The 18,227-nt window shown below is 34.3% G+C and overlaps 1 protein-coding gene across 2 annotated transcripts; it reads right to left on the bottom strand.

Annotated features, from left to right (window-relative positions):
- Positions 1-6,910: 6,910 nt before the first annotated feature.
- On the bottom strand, positions 6,911-15,096 carry LOC127126853 (probable membrane-associated kinase regulator 6). Of its 2 annotated transcripts, none has more exons than XM_051055868.1 (2): positions 14,292-15,096; positions 6,911-9,011 (listed from the first exon to the last, which is right to left on the bottom strand). In XM_051055868.1, exons 1-2 carry the CDS (start codon positions 14,956-14,958, stop codon positions 9,007-9,009), a joined length of 672 nt encoding a protein of 223 aa, XP_050911825.1. In that variant the 5' UTR covers positions 14,959-15,096; the 3' UTR covers positions 6,911-9,006. The 2 variants fall into 2 exon arrangements, with proteins under 2 accessions (XP_050911825.1, XP_050911817.1); XM_051055860.1 differs by having other exon boundaries at positions 6,911-9,001; positions 14,292-15,093.
- Positions 15,097-18,227: the final 3,131 nt, after the last annotated feature.

Raw genomic sequence — 18,227 nt, 5'->3', positions numbered from 1 at the left:
TATTTAGTCAATAGATTAGATTTTTATTGGTTAAGTTAATCATAATTTCAATTACTTATCGGTTTTTGTTAAGTAGACTTATCCGACTATTTGTTGGTCAACTAACATGTGTCTATGTCCGTACCCCAACACGTGTAAATAATCACACTCATTTCACATTAACTTTAAACACTTATAAAATTTCAATTTAACTTCAAACCTTTCATAATTATTGTATTATTCAAACTCATTTTCCCAATAAAATTGAAAGAAAAAGATAATCTGGGTGAAAGGTCCAGTTGTAATCCTGAATGTTAGGCCCAAGTTGTAAGAGCTTGCAAGCCATAAGTGTTCGTCTTTCCTCTAAAACACTTGTAAATATTCAAACTTCTTTTCTCAATAAAATCGAAAGAAAAAGATTACCTGGGTGAAAGGTCCAGACGTAATCCCGGGTATTAGACCCAAGTTGTAAGAGTTTGTAAGTCATAAATACCCGTCTTTCAAGCCCAAATATACATCAAACCAATCAAACTCTTTTTTTCGCCACCTTGCGATCTTTCAATCCTTTTCACAAACAAAAGACATTTTGTCTTGAGATGATGCGAAACAATGCTTCACCCACAACCATTGAGTTGAGATACATGGTATTTTCCTGTGAATGTTGATTTGTAAGTTCATTCAATGTGATGCAAACGCTCACTCCTCACTTGTTTTGGGTAGCAAGCAATGTTTTTTTTCTGTCGATTGAGACAAAATAGATTTCGCTAAAATCGACCAACAAACAAACATTTTTCTACCCAGAACTACGTGTGCCTTGAGTTCTCTATTGAGATACGTAGGAGCAGGATTGCGAAATTTTGTCAGGCCCATTAATAAAAAACTTAGGTTTAGTCCCCTTCATTGCAAAAAATCCCGAAAACATTTTCTCTTTTCATTTGATCCTATTATTCTTTCCCTCATAATAACTTGAGAAGCCTAACATTTCTAAGCTAGCATTGACGCACACAATTAACCTAATGGTTCCCGTTGAGTACAACGGATGTGAGGGGTGCTAATACATTCCCCTTGCGTAATCGACTCCCGAACCCTGATTTGGTTGTGACGACCATAATCATTATCGTTCTTTCTTTGATTTTATAGATATTTCCCCTTTCATTTTTAGGAATAAATAAAGTTCGGTGGAGACTTTGTTCAGTCCATCATGCAAGCGTGCGATTGCACTTTGCTAGGTTGTGTTCCCATTTTTCGAGGTGTGACAATTACTCACATGTATTTATTAGGCGAAAATCCCATCTAACTCATTCATTTCCCTCAATATGATTTGTAGAGTATCCATCAATCATATTTATGATCATCCTGATATGGACAATGCTTGATTGATAATAAAGTACTCGACTCAACATCTAGGGTCAATAATGATTTTAGGTTGAAGGGTGGTTACACCATTATCAGTATGAAAATAATTTATGACACTTATGTAACAAACTATGTAGTATTCTCATGATGCATCAATATAGTATAAATATTACTCATATATTTATACCTATGTGAGACTTGATATTTCATATTCATTATCTGCAAGATACAATCATCAGTTTATTCACATGACAATCTTTATGCATTATTGTTTTCTATGTGACAGTAAAGCTTAATCACAAATACTTTAAGAATAACATCTTTATGTTTAATGTGATCTCACGGTTAAGTCATATTTAACGCTCCATTAAACAATCTAATTATTTCAAAAATATTATTATATCATATGCTTTTTATTCAAATCACACGAAACCTAACTTGAATAAAACCCCAAAAATATTATTCCATTTTTTTAAAGTGTGTGCCTTTTCATTTTGCATCATTAAACATCATTTCAACTTCATCACTTCTACACGCATACCACTTATCTCACTATTTTCAAATTATAAACACATTTCATTTTCATTTCATCTTAAATCATAAACTCATTCCCATTCTAATTCATAAATCCATTTATCCATTCATCTCACTTCATCATCATTAAATATCTATCCTCATTCCTCATGTTTCAACAATTATCGAACATCATGGATCATTCATCTGAGAAGCAAAAACACAAGCGAAAAGTGAGAGCTCTCCCAGACCTCATCTCAAAATTGTTGCTCCATCTAATCCATCAAATATCTCTAGTTTTACTTATGGTTCCTCATCTCAAACCCAAGACATTTTTGAAGTCACTTACGTTTTGAGCTTTATCACAAAAAGTTTGTTGAGCAATTCATAACAAACCTATTGAAGTTGATTATTTCGATAACAAGGAAGTTGAAGTTGTTGTCAAAATTTATTTTTGGAAATTATTCAAAAACCATAGTCTACTAAAGTTCTTAGGTTTGAGCAATAAATTTAATCCGAATTTCGTCAATAGTCTTTTAGTGCCGAGTCAAGCTCACCAGAATGGGTCTTGAATGCCTGTTTCATGGGAAACTAATTTCTTTGACTCATGAAGACTTTCATACTCATTTTGGTCAATAATACAACTGAATTGAAGTTTTTTAGTCAATCATTCCAAGGTTCAATCGGGCTACAGCTGATGACCGAGATTTATTCTTTATGTGGCTTCTTTTGACACAAAAGGAAATCAATTCGATAAAATCCATCATTGATCAAATTCTTAGCTGCAAGTCTTGTGTACAGACATAAACTAAAAATTGGAAAATAATGTGTGAATCATTAAATATATTCCTTGATAATAATGCCAAGTTTAGACAAACTTGATGCCGGAAAGGAGTCGATTCAGGAGCATGGTTTTAAATTTTCTTTTGTATTTGCACAAGTTTTTTTTATTGTCTGAAAATGTAGCATGCTATATTTGACACTGACAGACTACTGCTTATGGAGACATGTCTATAAAAATTATACATTTGTGCTTCTTACAAGCTTACAAATTTCGACGTATGGCTCTTATTTATGTACTATTTAATCACAATTGTTCTAATAGTCAACAATTTCCATACTTACAAATTTGTGCCTTTAACTAAGGCTCACCATATTTTGTTTTATGCTAACTACATTATTAAGTGGTGTCACACTTACCCAAGTAATGATTATGTTCTCTTCTTGTTTCTAGTACTTGCAATGAGTTGGTTTTTATCTGAGTTTTGATACTTTTATCTGGCTGCACTAGTGCTCATGGTGGCAATTATAATGAGGTTGGAACTCCACATGATGTTAGAAAATTGGGTATGATAATCCGGGATAACTTCGAAGAATCGTGTTCGTACACTTTCCGAACAAAGTATTTCGACCCTATTCTTGCCTGGGTTCACGAAATCTTTGTGGGGATAATTCTTGAAGAACAATTTGTTTCTGGCAAAGAGAAATGTTCAGGAATGTAAAGAGAAAGTTTTTGTTTCATTATGTCTTTTCAAACTGAGGCCAAATGACTCCTTATATAGGAGATCAATAACAGAAACCGAAAAGACGCAACTGTTCAGAAACGGTTACGTCGGTTGGGAAAGGATTTGAAATTCAAAAGAAAATTTCGAACGTTGGAACCCCGTTTCAATTATTCGCATTCAATTATACGTTGACTCGACGAGCGTGCACTCCGCACTACCCCTAACTCGTTTCCAAGCTTTAACGCATAATTGCATCGGCCTATAGTAAATCACATTACTACTAAAAATACATTGATGATACTAAAATCACCAACAAATCTCCCCCATTTTAGTGTAATCCTTGATTTACTCAGTATATACAATTATATATACAAGGGTATAACACACAGGTATAACGATCAAACAAATGCATAAATGAAAATGTCTTGCGATTGAATTTTCATCTTAGTACAAATACACATTCCAAATACTCGAAAATCGGGGTGTCATAGCGATTGAACCCGTCAATCCATTTGAGTGTCTGAAGATATAGTACACATATGTTTCTTACATTACTCTACTATTCATACTTGACACTTTACAAGCCATGTGTCCTTATCCATTAATAAGCATATAGGAAGCCAAGTCCAAGCTTCTTGAAGCGGCAAAACTTCATGCTCACATAGGTGATTCTTTTAATCTTGCACCTGCATTTGCAATTTTCCAAAAGAACCATTAAGAAGATATAATTCAACCTAGCCATCACTTGCAGGTCTGAGCACATACCTTGGGAAGATAAACACAATTGCTCCAATCTCTAACTATGATCTTTCCACATTGAATTCTGCTTCTAATGTTGTATTAGAAGGGAATTGGGTATACCATAGCTAATAGATTTAAATGGACTTTAATCCCATCCCAATTACCGACTTCTTCACTAAGTCTCTAGCTAACCCCTTCGTCAAGTGGTCAGCTAAGTTTTGTTGCGACCGAACAAACTCAATAGATATCACCCCATTCATGATTAATTCCCTAATCATACTATGTCTAACACCCAAATGTTTAGACTTTCCATTGTATATTTGACTATAAGCTTTAGCCGATGTGGCAGTACTATCACAACAGATAGAAATTGGTGATATCGGTTTAGGCCATATAGGAATCTCATATACCAAATTCCTTAGCCATTCCGCTTCTTTACCAGCAGCAGCTAATGCTACAAACTCAGATTCCATTGTGGAACCAGTTATACATGTTTGCTTCTTGGAAGCCCATGAGATGGCACCTCCCCCAAGCAAGAACACCCATCCACTAGTAGAGGATGAATCTTCAGCATTATTTATCCAACTAGCATCTGAATAACCCTCTAACACCGAAGGAAATCCCATATATGACAATCCATAATTCATTGTACCCTTCAAGTACTTGAATACCCTAGTTATCGCATGCCAATGATGTCTACTAGGATTACTAGTAAATCTACTCAACTTTCCAACCGCATAAGCAATATCCGATCTAGTGCTAATCATAGCATACATCAAAGATCCTATAACTTTTGAATATTCGAGTTGATCCACAGGTTTACCTGTATTTGGCATAAGCTTTTCTCCCGGATCCATGGGAGTACTTACTGGAGAACAACTTTCATAATTGAACTTCTTGAGTATTTTCTCAATGTAATGAGATTGCGTAATTACAATCCCCTTATTCTCCCGTTTAATCTTAATACCAAGAATAACGTCCGCTTCTCCCATATCCTTCATGGAGAACTTTGATGACAAGAAATTCTTTGTTTTATCAACTTGATTTTGGTCGGTGCCAAAGATCAACATGTCATCAACATATAAGCAAATGAAAACTCCTTTACCGGAAGTATCAAATTTGCTATATACACATTTGTCAGCTTGGTTTAGAATGAAACCATTAGACAAAACAACCTCATCAAACTTTTGATGCCACTACTTCGGAGCTTGTTTCAGCCCATACAACGACTTAACTAGCTTACACACTTTATGCTCATTACCAGGCATTAGAAATCCTTCAGGTTGCTTCATATACACTTCTTCCTCCAAATCACCATTCAGAAATGCTGTTTTGACATCCATTTGATGAATCACTAGATTATGAATAGCCGCCAAGGCAATCAACAATCTAATAGTAGTGATACGGGCAACAGGAGCATAGGTATCGAAATAATCAATCCCTTCCTTTTGTCTGAAGCCTTGGATAACTAATCTAGCTTTAAACTTGTCAATTTTACCATCGACTTTCATCTTCTTTTTGAAGATCCATTTGCAACCCAATGGTTCGCAACCTGGTGGTAAATCAGATAATACCCAAGTATTATTTTCCATGATAGAACCAATCTCTTCGTCAATTGCTTCTTTCCAAAAAGCAGAATCTCGAGATTTCACAACTTCATCATACGTTCTTGGATCCTCCTCTATACTATAGCAATAATAGTATTGAGTGTCAATCTGGTCCTTTGATCCCTCAACTAAATATAGTTGAAAATCAGATCCATAAGATCTAGATTTTCTAGCTCTTTTGCTCCTACGGGGTTCAAGTGTCTCACTTGGCACATCATTTGAATGAGCATCCCTTAGAGATTCATCTGAATTAGGTATAGAGTCCTTTGGTCTAGGTATAGAAGAGAAACAATTTTCATCAAATATGGCATCTCTCGATTCTATAATCGTGTTAATAGAAATCGAGTCATTAGGTTCTATAACATAAAACCTATAGGCCTTGGAGTGCTCAGCATATCCAACAAAGATGCAAGCTACACCCTTTTCACCCAAAGTTTTCCTTTTTGGGTCCGGGAGTCTAACCACGACCCTACAACCCCAAACACGTAGAAATGTTAAGTTGGGTCGTTTCTTATACCAAAGTTCATATGGGGTAGTCTTGTTCCTTTTATTAGGAACCCTATTTAACAAATAGCAAGCCGTTAACATAGCTTCTCCCCAAAACCCTTCACTCAAACCAGAGTAAGATAACATGACATTCACCATTTCCTTAAGCACTCTATTTTTCCTTTCAGCCACACCATTTTGTTGAGGTGTATAAGGTGCCGTAGTCTCATGAATGATTCCTACGGATTGGAAAAATACAGGATCATAATATTCACCACCTCTATCTGTACGTAATGTTTTAATCAACACATTCTGTTGCACTTCAACTTCAGTTTTATAAATTTTGAATTTATCTAAGGATTCGTCCTTAGCGTGCAGCAAATAAACATAGCAGAATCTAGATGCATCATCTATGAAAGTGACAAAATATTTTTGATGTCCTAATGATGGAGTAGCATGCAAATCACATAAATCACTATGTATCAACTCAAGAATGACAGATTTCCTTGTTATACTTTTAAAAGGTTGCCTAGTGATCTTTGTTAACATGCAAGTTTTACAATTTTCTACATTTTTATCAAAAACAGGAATTAAATCATCTTTAGACATTTCATGCATTCTTTTATAATGTACGTGTCCTAGACGAGCATGCCATAACGATGAATTGATAACATTCGAAGAGGACATAAATACAGAACCAGAATCATTAGGAACTCCATTCAATTTCATCATAAACATACCATTATTATAATATCCAAATCCTACAAACACACCAGACTTTGATAAAACATATTTATCGGATTCACACACTTGCTTGTATCCAAGCTTATTTAATACAGGACCAGAAATTAAATTCTTACGTAGTTTAGGAACATACAAAACATTAAACAAAGTAATAGTCTTTTCAGAACTGAATTCTAGCACCACGTTTCCTTTGCCTTCAACGGGAGCGAAGTGATCATCTCCCATGTAGAGGACAGAACCATCTTCCACTGGAACAAGAGTCTTGAACCAGAAACGATCCTTGCAAACATGTGTTGTAGCGCCAAAATCAATCCACCACGCGATAACATCATCCTGCACATAGAATGCTTCAGAATTTAGTGAAACCGAATGTTTAATCAAACTATTCAAATCACGAATTGATTTCTGACCTTGGTTTTCGGATTGGTCCTTAGACCCCTTTCCTGAACCACTTGCATTCGCGTTATCATGCTTTTTGCCGGAATGACAATCCTTCTTGAAGTGGCCTGTTTTGCCACACTTCCAGCATTCTAGTTTCGGTTTCTTGTTAGCACCGAAGCTGCCCTTATTGTTCTTGAAAGCACGCTTCTTTCCTTTGTTTTTGTTGTTACCGTTCTTACCACCCTCTTCGACCATATTAACCGAGGGTCCAACAATTTCTTTGCCTTTTCCTTTGTCATGCTCCTGCGCTCTTAGAGATTCTTCTATGCGCAAGTGACTTCCAAGTTGGATCAAAGACAATTCGTCTTTTCCATGCTTCAGATTGTGTTTGAAATCCTTCCACGAAGGAGGCAACTTGTCTATGATGCTTGAGACAGATATTGTTTCATCCATCTTCAATCCGTGTTGTGTGAACTGTCCAAGGATTCGGAGGAGTTCATTGAATTGTTCCATGACAGACCTCGATTCAACCATTTTGTAATTGTTGAAATCGGTTACCAGGAACTTTTTACTGGATGAGTCCTCTGCCATGTACTTGGATTCGAGACAATCCCACAATTCCTTTGCAGATTCTATGTTTTGATAAATATCAAATAAGGGATCAGACATACCGTTAAGAATGTGCCCTCTGCATATGTAGTCGTCGTTCTCCCATTTTGATATGCGTCTCAGATTTTCAACCGTGTCTTCCTCCAGAAGTTCTGGAATCAGTGTAGACAGGACGTGCACCACCTTCAACGTTGTCAACATGAAATGCATCTTCTTCTGCCAACGCCTGAAGTCTTATCCTTGAAACTTGTCCAATTTTCCGAAGTTTGTAGTCATCTCCTTGACGGTGCTTCCTCCAGCCATGATTATCAGATAATACTTTGTTCGTTTGTTAGAAAATTGGGTATGATAATCCTGGATAACTTCGAAGAATCGTGTTCGTACACTTTCCGAACAAAGTATTTCGACCCTATTCTTGCCTGGGTTCACGAAATCTTTGTGGGGATAATTCTTGAAGAACAATTTGTTTCTGGCAAAGAGAAATGTTCAGGAATGTAGAGAGAAAGTTTTTGTTTCGTTATGTCTTTTCAAACTGAGGCCAAATGACTCCTTATATAGGAGATCAATAACAGAAACCGAAAAGACGCAACTGTTCAGAAACGGTTACGTCGGTTGGGAAAGGATTCGAAATTCAAAAGAAAATTTCGAACGTTGGAACCCCGTTTCAATTATTCGCATTCAATTATACGTTGACTCGACGAGCGTGCACTCCGCACTATCCCTAACTCGTTTCCAAGCTTTAACGCATAATTGCATCGGCCTATAGTAAATCACATTACTACTAAAAATACATTGATGATACTAAAATCACCAACACATGATAGTTTTTCATGTGGTATCTGTAACACCCCATTATAACACATGTCTAGAATAATATTAATTGAAGTAATAAAATGGTATTGAATACAGACATAAATGTCTAAATGACATCTTGCATGTACGATAAAAAATAATACAAGATGTAGTACATGAAATACAATATATGTCTATGCATAATACTACAAAAGATCACACATCACAGTGAAAATACGAAACTTCAGGATCTTCGGGTCTTCATGACAGCGTGGCTTTACCTTTATCCTGCATCAAACTATATGAATGAATGCAGCATGAATAGGGTAAGATTCTACATCACAGGGAATTCTAGACTACAATATGAGTTTGCTTGGCTCTACAGAGTTTTATATCCTTATTATTGTCTTACTAGCTCTATACTCACATGTTATTTTATAAAACTAAGGAAATTTAAAGCTTATTTCAGCTTCATATATCACTTGAAGAGTGATATCCCAAGTACACAATTCATATAGAACTTTGTTGTATTTCGAACGTCTTAGACGAATAACTAACCTTTGTTAGAGTTTCGAACATCACTTGACGAACAACATATCCATCCTCCGCTTCTTAGGCTAGGTGAAACATGATTTCCTAATCACACAATCCATGTAGAACAATAGAAGCTCATATTTCTATGTCAAAGTCTTTGACGGACCTCTAGCCCAACTAGTATTTCAACGTCCTTGACGAACGACTATTTGTTGCCCATTAAGGTAAGGGATTCAGGGTTTACCTGTCTCCCTTCTATCGAGATCGCATCCCTCAAGGTGAGGTCTTATGGGTTTACCTGCCTTCTTTCTCTCGGGTCTTACTCTTCTACGTTTGGAACTATAATTAAGGCAAGCCATAGGAATCAAGACTTTCACCCATTCAATTTACTTTTTCTCAAAACCATTATGTTGACATTTATCGAGGGTCGAAGTGTCATTACACTTCATGGAATTTATCAATGTTGAATTCTATATCGATCCTCGGATTTCCTCACTTACCAAGTAATTTCCATTAGGTAAGCAAACATACATAAATCATTAGGATTATTCTCATTAATCTATCATACTTGATTAACCTAAGAGACGTTTCTCTTATTTCTAATTTCAATAAACGATAAACTTTTACATGTTTTCTTACGTAGTAATTTACATTACTTATCACATGTATAGCTTTGAACCAACTTGTCAAGTTGGATCATTTTGATGGAACAAGACAAGATGATATTCCTCCAAATTGTCTTGAAAATTCACTATGTCTTGGATCCTAACTTGACTCCGATTCTAAAATTGTAAGAAAATGATTATGATGAACTTAAGAACGAATGTAAGAAATGAAAAGAGGATGAATTTCGAACACATCATCTGATCGTATCTATGATCTATACATAGACATCCAATCTGTAACAGAAATTTGAAAAACACTCGAGTTCAAATTTAAGGCTGAAAAGAATGGTACTAGTTTTTTTTTGTTTTTTTTTATATTTAATTTCTAAATATATTTACTTTAAAATGTTGAATTCAAAGCCCATTCTTGCACAAGTACATGAGTTAAAGGTTCTCGTAAACAAACTAAAGGCTTTAAATATAGACATTCCTGAAGCTTTCCAAGTCGGTGCAATTATTGCAAAATTGTCATCTTCATAGAAAAGTTATAGGAAGAAATTGTTGCATAGTTCCGAGGATTTCTTACAGGAGAAAATTTAAAAACATCTTCGAGTCGAGGAGGAATTGAAAGATATGGAGAAATTTGAGCCTGCTGTATATTCTAAAGCCAATACAATAAGTTCCAAAGGAAAGAAGAAATATGATGTAATGAAGAACTATCTTGGACCTAAGGAGAAACACAACAAATTCAAGAATTATGGCGGACTAAAAAGACCCAAAAGTTGTTGTTATGTATGCGAAAAAAATCGGCCACTATGCTCGAGATTGCAGGCATAACAAGTCCAAAACTGAGACAAATGTTATTCATGTTGATGACTACATAATTGATATGGTGAGAGAAATTATGACAATAAAAGGTAAGGTACAATGATGGTTGTATGATACATGTGATTCTGTCCATGTCTTATATAACAAAGTAGCATTCAAAACCTATTTTGTAGTCACTGATGGACAAGAAGTTCAAATGGGAAAAGAAGGACAATCAAGGATCGTTGGAATGAGAACCATGGAAATCAACTTCACTTCAAGAAATAAATTTATTATTGTCAATGTACTTCATGTTCCCGACAAGAATAGGATCCTTGTTAGTGGAGATCTTTTGGGAAAACTGGACATTAAATCTGTATATGAACCAGGCAAATTAATCTTGATCTGTAACAGTGTATTTGTAGTCTTAGGTTATTCCGTCGAGGAAATTGTCAAACTTTGTACTACCGACAATATTATCAATAAAGTTTCTAATTATACTTATATGTTTGAATCAATTTCTTTATGGTATACTAGATTAACACATGTTAATACTAACACTATGAAGAGACTAGTTAAATCTGATTTAATTTCACGTAATGTTAATAATTTTGAAAAATATGAAATATCTTTAAAATCAAAGATGATTAATAAACCTTTCAAAAGTGTAGAAAGAAAGACCAATTTGCTTGATCTTCTGCATTCGGATTTGTGTGAATTTAAATGCATGTTAACCCGTGGAGGAAATAGGTATTTCATTACGTTTATCAACGATTGCTCTAGATTCACACATATATCTTTTAAAGCATAAAGATGATGCATTTAAAATTTATAAAGCAGAAGTAGAAAATTAATTAAGTAGAAGTATCAAAGTCCTTAGGAGGGATATGGGCGGTGAATACTTTTCTACTGAATTTGATGCATTTTGTGAAGAATATGATATTATACATGTATGTTCTGCACCTCGTATACTACAACAAATTGGTCTACTGGAAAGAAAAAAATTAGACATATCAAAAAGTGATAAATATCATGTTAATGCATTCTGAATTATTGTTTAATTTATGAGGTGAAACTTTACTATTTGCTTGTCATATAATTAATATGATTCCTATAAAGAAACTGATATTTCTCCATATGAGGTATGGAAAGGCAGAGCGTCAAATATTGTTTATTTTAGAGTGCAGGGGTCTGTAGACTATTATAAGAACATGGATCCTAAAAGAACTAATTTGAGTCCCCGAGGGGTTAAATGCACCTTTGTAGGATATGCACCAAACAGTAAAATATATAGACTTTTAAATTTATAGTCTAATGTAATTATTGAATCCCGACATATGAATTTTTTTGAAAATATTATTACAAAGGATAAGGAATATGAGATCCTCACAAATGAATAATCTAGTGAGGAAGATTCTGCATTGATTGTTGAAATAAAAAACGAAAGTTCTTCATGGATTGTTGAAACACATCCCGAGCCTAGGATAAGCAAAAGAGTCTAAAAATCTAAGGATTTAGGACTAAACGAAATCGATTATCAACTTATTTACTTTTATCTAGTTGAAGGAAATTATGAAAATTTTGTTCAAAAGATTCCTACTATTCTTCAAGTGGAGGGTTATCCTAAAACCTATAAAGAAGCAACAGCTTCAAGAGACTCTTCCTTTTGGAATGATTCTATCCAAGACGAAAATGGATTTATTTTTGTCAAAACACACTTAGGAACTTGTCGATTTACCTAAGGGGTCAAGGCCCATTGGATGCAAATGAGTGCTTAGAAAGAAGTATCATATGACGCTAATTAAACGCTTACAAGGCTATATTAGTAGCAAAGGGTTTTAGACAAAAGGAAGACGTTGATTATTTCGACACATATGCACCACTAGCAAGGACACTGAAAATTAGAGTATTGTTTGCATTATCTTCTTTGAATGACCTTATAGTTCATAAAATGGATGTTAAAATAGCATTCCTAAGTGGATATTTTGATGAGTAAATCTAAATGGAGCAACCAAAAGATTACATGCTTCCTGGAAACGAACAAAAGGTGTGCAAGTTTGTCAAACCCTTATATGTATTAAAACAGAATGAAATAATGACATCAAAAGTTTTACTCTGTCATACTTTTAAGTGAATTTATTCCCGACTCTTGTGAAAATGCTTGTACACAAAGGTACGTCAAAACCTTGTAATATTGTTTTGTATCTATGTTGATGACATGTTGATCATTAATAACGAGATGAATGAAATTTTAGAAAGAAAAAGGTTTTTAACTTCCACATTCAAGCTATGAGATTTGAAAGACTACCTCGAGAGGTATGAGATTGAAACTCCTTGAGTAAGAGTTCCAACAACAGCGACAACATAATCTAACAATATTAAAACATTAACCTCAAGATTCAATGGATAACAACAAACCGTTGATTTGAATTTTTAAGCAACACTATGTAGTAATGTTGACTATCACATTTGGAGGGTTAAGTTTTTAAACTCTTAATGCAGTTCAATGTTGAGAGTTTGTATCTCAAGTATAACTGATATAATATGAACTTCACCTATATGAATTTCAAGATGGTGTCGTCTCAAAGTGAGAATTGGAGTTTCTCTCACGATAAATTCACAAAAACACGGAAAGCACATGACCATAAATAGTGGTAGGAGAGAAATGTAGGCGAAGAAGTATTAAAGAATGTGTGCAAGATAACACATATCTAATCAAAAGGAATAATAGTTTAAAGAATTACTACCTAAAACTCCAACTAGACTTTGTGTTGTTCTTATTAAGGTTAATTTCAAATAAAAAAAATACCTAACAATATTAACCTTCTTTATTTTCTTTTTTGAAATTGGTTTTGTCACTATTAGAACAACTGAGAGATTGTTGTAATTAATAACAATATTAATTACCATGAGTGTGTTCCAAAATGACATGAAAATATGCAAGTGAAGATATGAATAATCAATGCAAGAAAAATAGTTCCACATAGAAAGTGTAACTCACTTTAAAAATCCTTATAAAGAGTTATATTCATCAACTCAACGAAAAAGGTAAAGAGGATAAAGTGTCACATGGATAAATGTGGTGGTCCCAAGTCTTATGTCACTTGCACTCCCTATTGTTGTGGTGTCGTCAACGGCTCCAAGGACATGTGCGTAGAGCCTGTAGTGACGGCTTGTAGGCTAACAAGTTTTTATAAATTCTTCTTTATGATAAATATTAATAAATATTAATGTTATAAGTAGCAAGTAAGTTATTTATCTAATGAATATCTTAATTATAGAATATGTGCTAAAAGATCTACATGCACTGCAATCCAATAGTTTTGTACATTTGTCATCTTATTTTGTGCTGATAACGATCCTCTTAGATTAGGTGCCCAGCAGACAAAAGAGGATGGACAAAAAAAAACATCATTCAAGGCATGCCATATATCAAGTTTTTGGAGAATAGGAAAAAATAGAGTAATTATAAATTGTTGTTGCAATCCTTTTTCAAAACACTGATTTGCACTTTAGCATCCTTAATTAACTCATTCTTTTTGCACTAAATATTGAAAAAAACTATTAGTCTAAAAAATATGTAAATAGCTCTATTAACATAAACATGAAATTTGAGTATTCTTTGAACATACCAATAGATCTTTTGCAATGAAGAACAACTTCATAGATTGAACTATCAGAATCACATGACATGCGCGAATAGTCCGTGGAACAAGCAACGCTAATTCTTGGAGATGATTCACAGTAATTTCCTCTATAATTCTTCACTGATTGAGTTCTTTTCATGCCATTTTCATGCTTTGACGATCCTGGTTTTTGACCCCTTAATTTTCTACAGAAAGGTTTCAAAAAATTCAAGTACTTTTGAAACATTCTCCTTGATAGTGTTCTACACCTTTTCAATGAAGGGCTTCTTGAATTTTCTATTGGAACCACTTTTTTGGGTACATGTGATATGGAAGAAGTTAAGTTTGAATTTGAATTTGAATTTGATGAATCATCAGAAAGTGGCATTAAGTAACCATTGGAAAAGAGTTGATCAGCATGAACAAGAGTATTGAGAGAAGATTGTTGTGAAATTGGAAAGTCAAATTTGAAATCTTGTGAGGTTATAAAGAATCTTCTAGAAGATGGCAATCTTGGATCCATTTCAATGAAAGAAGAACCTAATTCATCAGAAGCATCAATACAAATTCTAAAGGAAGAAGCTTTTTCAAGGCTTTGATCTAATGATGGTTTGAAATTCAATAACCAACTATATGAAAAACTTTCAATTGAAAGAGGATGAGTTGCTTTCATGGCTTCTTACTCCTGTTTCCATGTGATGGACTTCTAACTCTTAGCTATATATTTGAAGTTAACCACTTTCAGTGACTAACATTGAGCTAACTCAATTTTGGGTTAGATTTCATATAGGAAATGATTACACCACTTGATCTTGAGCTTTAAGATCCATCACAAGTTGGACCCCACAGCTTTTGGGACCATTTTATTTCATGTTTTGTATTACCACAATTTCAACACCAGTAGGCGTAAGCCATCCAAAAGAGGCAGTGCAGTGTCTTTTATGGTGACAAAAAGGTCCAGACATGATGATACATCTATTGAGGTTGCATGTCTTTTGGGGTGACCTACAATTGCATTATGATTGTAATGTTTGAATACTTTTGTTGCTAGCTATACTAGCATTAGGTGGTAACCGGTGATGTGCTACTACTAACTTCATGAGGAAGCAACAATGGTAGCATTTAAAGTAAATTAAATACTTAACACTTTATTTATCACTCATTAAATAAATACTACTAAAATATTTTCTTCATAATTTAACACACAATTGGATATGAGAATCTATTATTTGATTTTTAGACTAACCACATAAAAATTTTCATTGTTTCCTATGTGGACCAAAGGCGGAATTTTGATACGCTCCATGCGGGAATATCATATCATAGTAATATAAAAGCTTTTATCGATCCACTACGCCAAATAAGGGAAAAGAGGGCGCTTATTTTGGCCTATAACAGCGCTTTTAAGCGCCCTCTAAAGTGGCGCTGGCATAAGCAAAGACAGCGCTTTGTTTTCCTGGAGAAAGCGCTCTCTAAAGTGGCCCTTTAAGGGCCACATTATAGTGCACTTTCAGAAAAAAGCGCCCTCTGGAGTGGTCCATAAAGGGCCACCTTAGAGGGCGCTTTCTGGACAAAGCGCCCTCTAAAGTTGTCAATGTAAAGTGTTTAGAGGGCGCTTCCTACAGAAAGCGCCCTCTAAAGTGTTAGTTATTTTAAAAAAATTTGTTTGAAAAACAGTGGGTATTTAATTGGGAACCTGTTCGCATGCTGCAAAAGTGTAAAATTCATATTGATTTCATCCTTTAATCCAATGTTATACACCATTAATCCATTGATATATACAACATGAATCCATTTATATACAACATTAATCCTCCATATATACAACATTAATATATTGATATTCATGCATGTACAACAACATTCCATACATATATGTACAACAACTACAACCTATATGATTCTATGATCAATAATGAATTGACACAATTCATCCTTCATTTCATCCAAATGAGCTCTTGAGTAAGATTTGTATTCGTCAAAGTACTACAATTAAGAGAAAAAAACATATTCATGATTTAGTAACAAACTAGATGAAATATCCGATAATATTAAAATAAACCCTAAGTTATTATTCCATACCATTTTTGGGATGTCTATACAATTCAACGCAATGATATATCTCATAAATCTCAATACAAAAAATCCGCAATCGATCGAATTGTTTTGCTGAGGACACTACACAGAAAATTAAACAATATGTATATATATAGTTAATTTCTTACAAACACTATTATAAGCAAAAATCAAACACTATTATAAGCAAAAATAAGAAACTTAATATATACCTGAACTCTGACCCAGGTAATGTCCTTCCTAGTACGATAATTCTTTTTCGATCTAAATTTTAGTATTGCCCTAACAAAATAAAAACGTATATTGAGATCAATCTGACAGACATAATTAAATATACAAATACACACGAATATTTAGGGGAATTTCACTTACGCGTCAACCGTCTTCTTCATACTCGGATATTTACTCCAATCACCCGGTAACGAATCGAGATAATACACCGTTAGTCTCGAAAGATCCATAGCAACCAACACCCAGTGACCACTGTAAAATAAAACAAAAATTTAGATGCATGAAAATTTTCTACGTAAAAGATATACATAGATTAGAATGAAATTATTAGAAAGAAAATCTAACCCGTTGCCAGAATTAAACGGTAAAAAATACAAATTGGGTGTAGTATTATCGCCGGCCACCATGAATCTATCGACTAGTTCATTCATTACGGATGTTGGATTTTTCGTTATAAACGTTGTGTTGATACGGGAAGCAGCAATAAAATTGAATCGGTTACACAATTCAGTTCCCCGCATCAATGTGTCATACATATACCTTAAATAGAAACATAATAAACATTAGACTACTCATTGAAATGTGTAAATAAATTGTTCAACTAAGTAAATAATAGATTGATCGGAGTACCATATGTATGTATGAATGACAGCGATGCCCAATTCTTCGTGTTCAAAAAGTTGTTTCATGTCCTCCTTTGCAATTAATTCGGAATGAGCAATTCCGAAAACACCTTCATCCATATCTACATTACGGATGGCGCCGTGCATAATATCTGACTCTTCCACCATTTTCTCAAGACGCATCATAATTTGAGATTTTGTCCCGGACGTCGTTGGAATTTCCTTACTAGCTTTGTCCAACATTTGACCGGGAACCTAAAAATATAAATTAAATCATGACTTTTTGTGATGCAACAGAATCGTTGTGTATATAATTCAATGGGTATATATATTTGTACCTCTTTTTGAGATTTAGGATTTGTTTTTGTCCCGGACTTCGTTGGAATATCCTTACCAGCTTTTTTCAACATTCGACCGGGAACCTAAAAATTCATATAAATTAAATCATGAATTTTTGTGATGCAACAGAATCGTTGTGTATATAATTCAATGGGTATATATATTTGTACCTCTTTTTGAGATTTAGGATTTGTTTTTGTCCCGGACTTCGTTGGAATATCCTTACCAGCTTTTTTCAACATTCGACCGGGAATCTAAAAATTCATATAAATTAAATCATGACTTTTTGTGATGCAACAGAATCGTTGCGTATATAATTCAATGGGTATATATATTTGTACCTCTTTTTGAGATGCAACCGACTCGATGCGTCTTGAAATCCCTTTACCAGCTTTATGTGTGGGTCTTGTAGGAGTCTAACATTACCATGTAATAAGGATTGATTAAATATCATAATTGTAGCTGAATTGAAATGTGAATACTAAATATTCATAATCATTTAGAACATATATACCTCGGCATCTGGGAAAATTAGATCTGACGGCCATCCAACAAAGGATCCGACTGCATCTCGCATCAACGTTGTCTCTGAAACAACGTCAGGTAATGGTAGAAGCGCGTCCGTATCTAATACAAGGTCAACCAAAACTTTCATATATCCCACCGAGAGGGG

Source organism: Lathyrus oleraceus, chromosome 1 (assembly GCF_024323335.1).
Source record: "Lathyrus oleraceus cultivar Zhongwan6 chromosome 1, CAAS_Psat_ZW6_1.0, whole genome shotgun sequence".
In the NCBI taxonomy this organism is placed as follows: Eukaryota; Viridiplantae; Streptophyta; class Magnoliopsida; order Fabales; family Fabaceae; genus Lathyrus; species Lathyrus oleraceus.
This window is presented reverse-complemented; position numbering and strand designations above follow the sequence as displayed.

Bases quoted from the DNA above. Each gene is read 5' to 3' on its own strand.
- LOC127126853 (XM_051055868.1), bottom strand. From the start codon at position 14,958: ATGAAAGCAACTCATCCTCTTTCAATTGAAAGTTTTTCATATAGTTGG.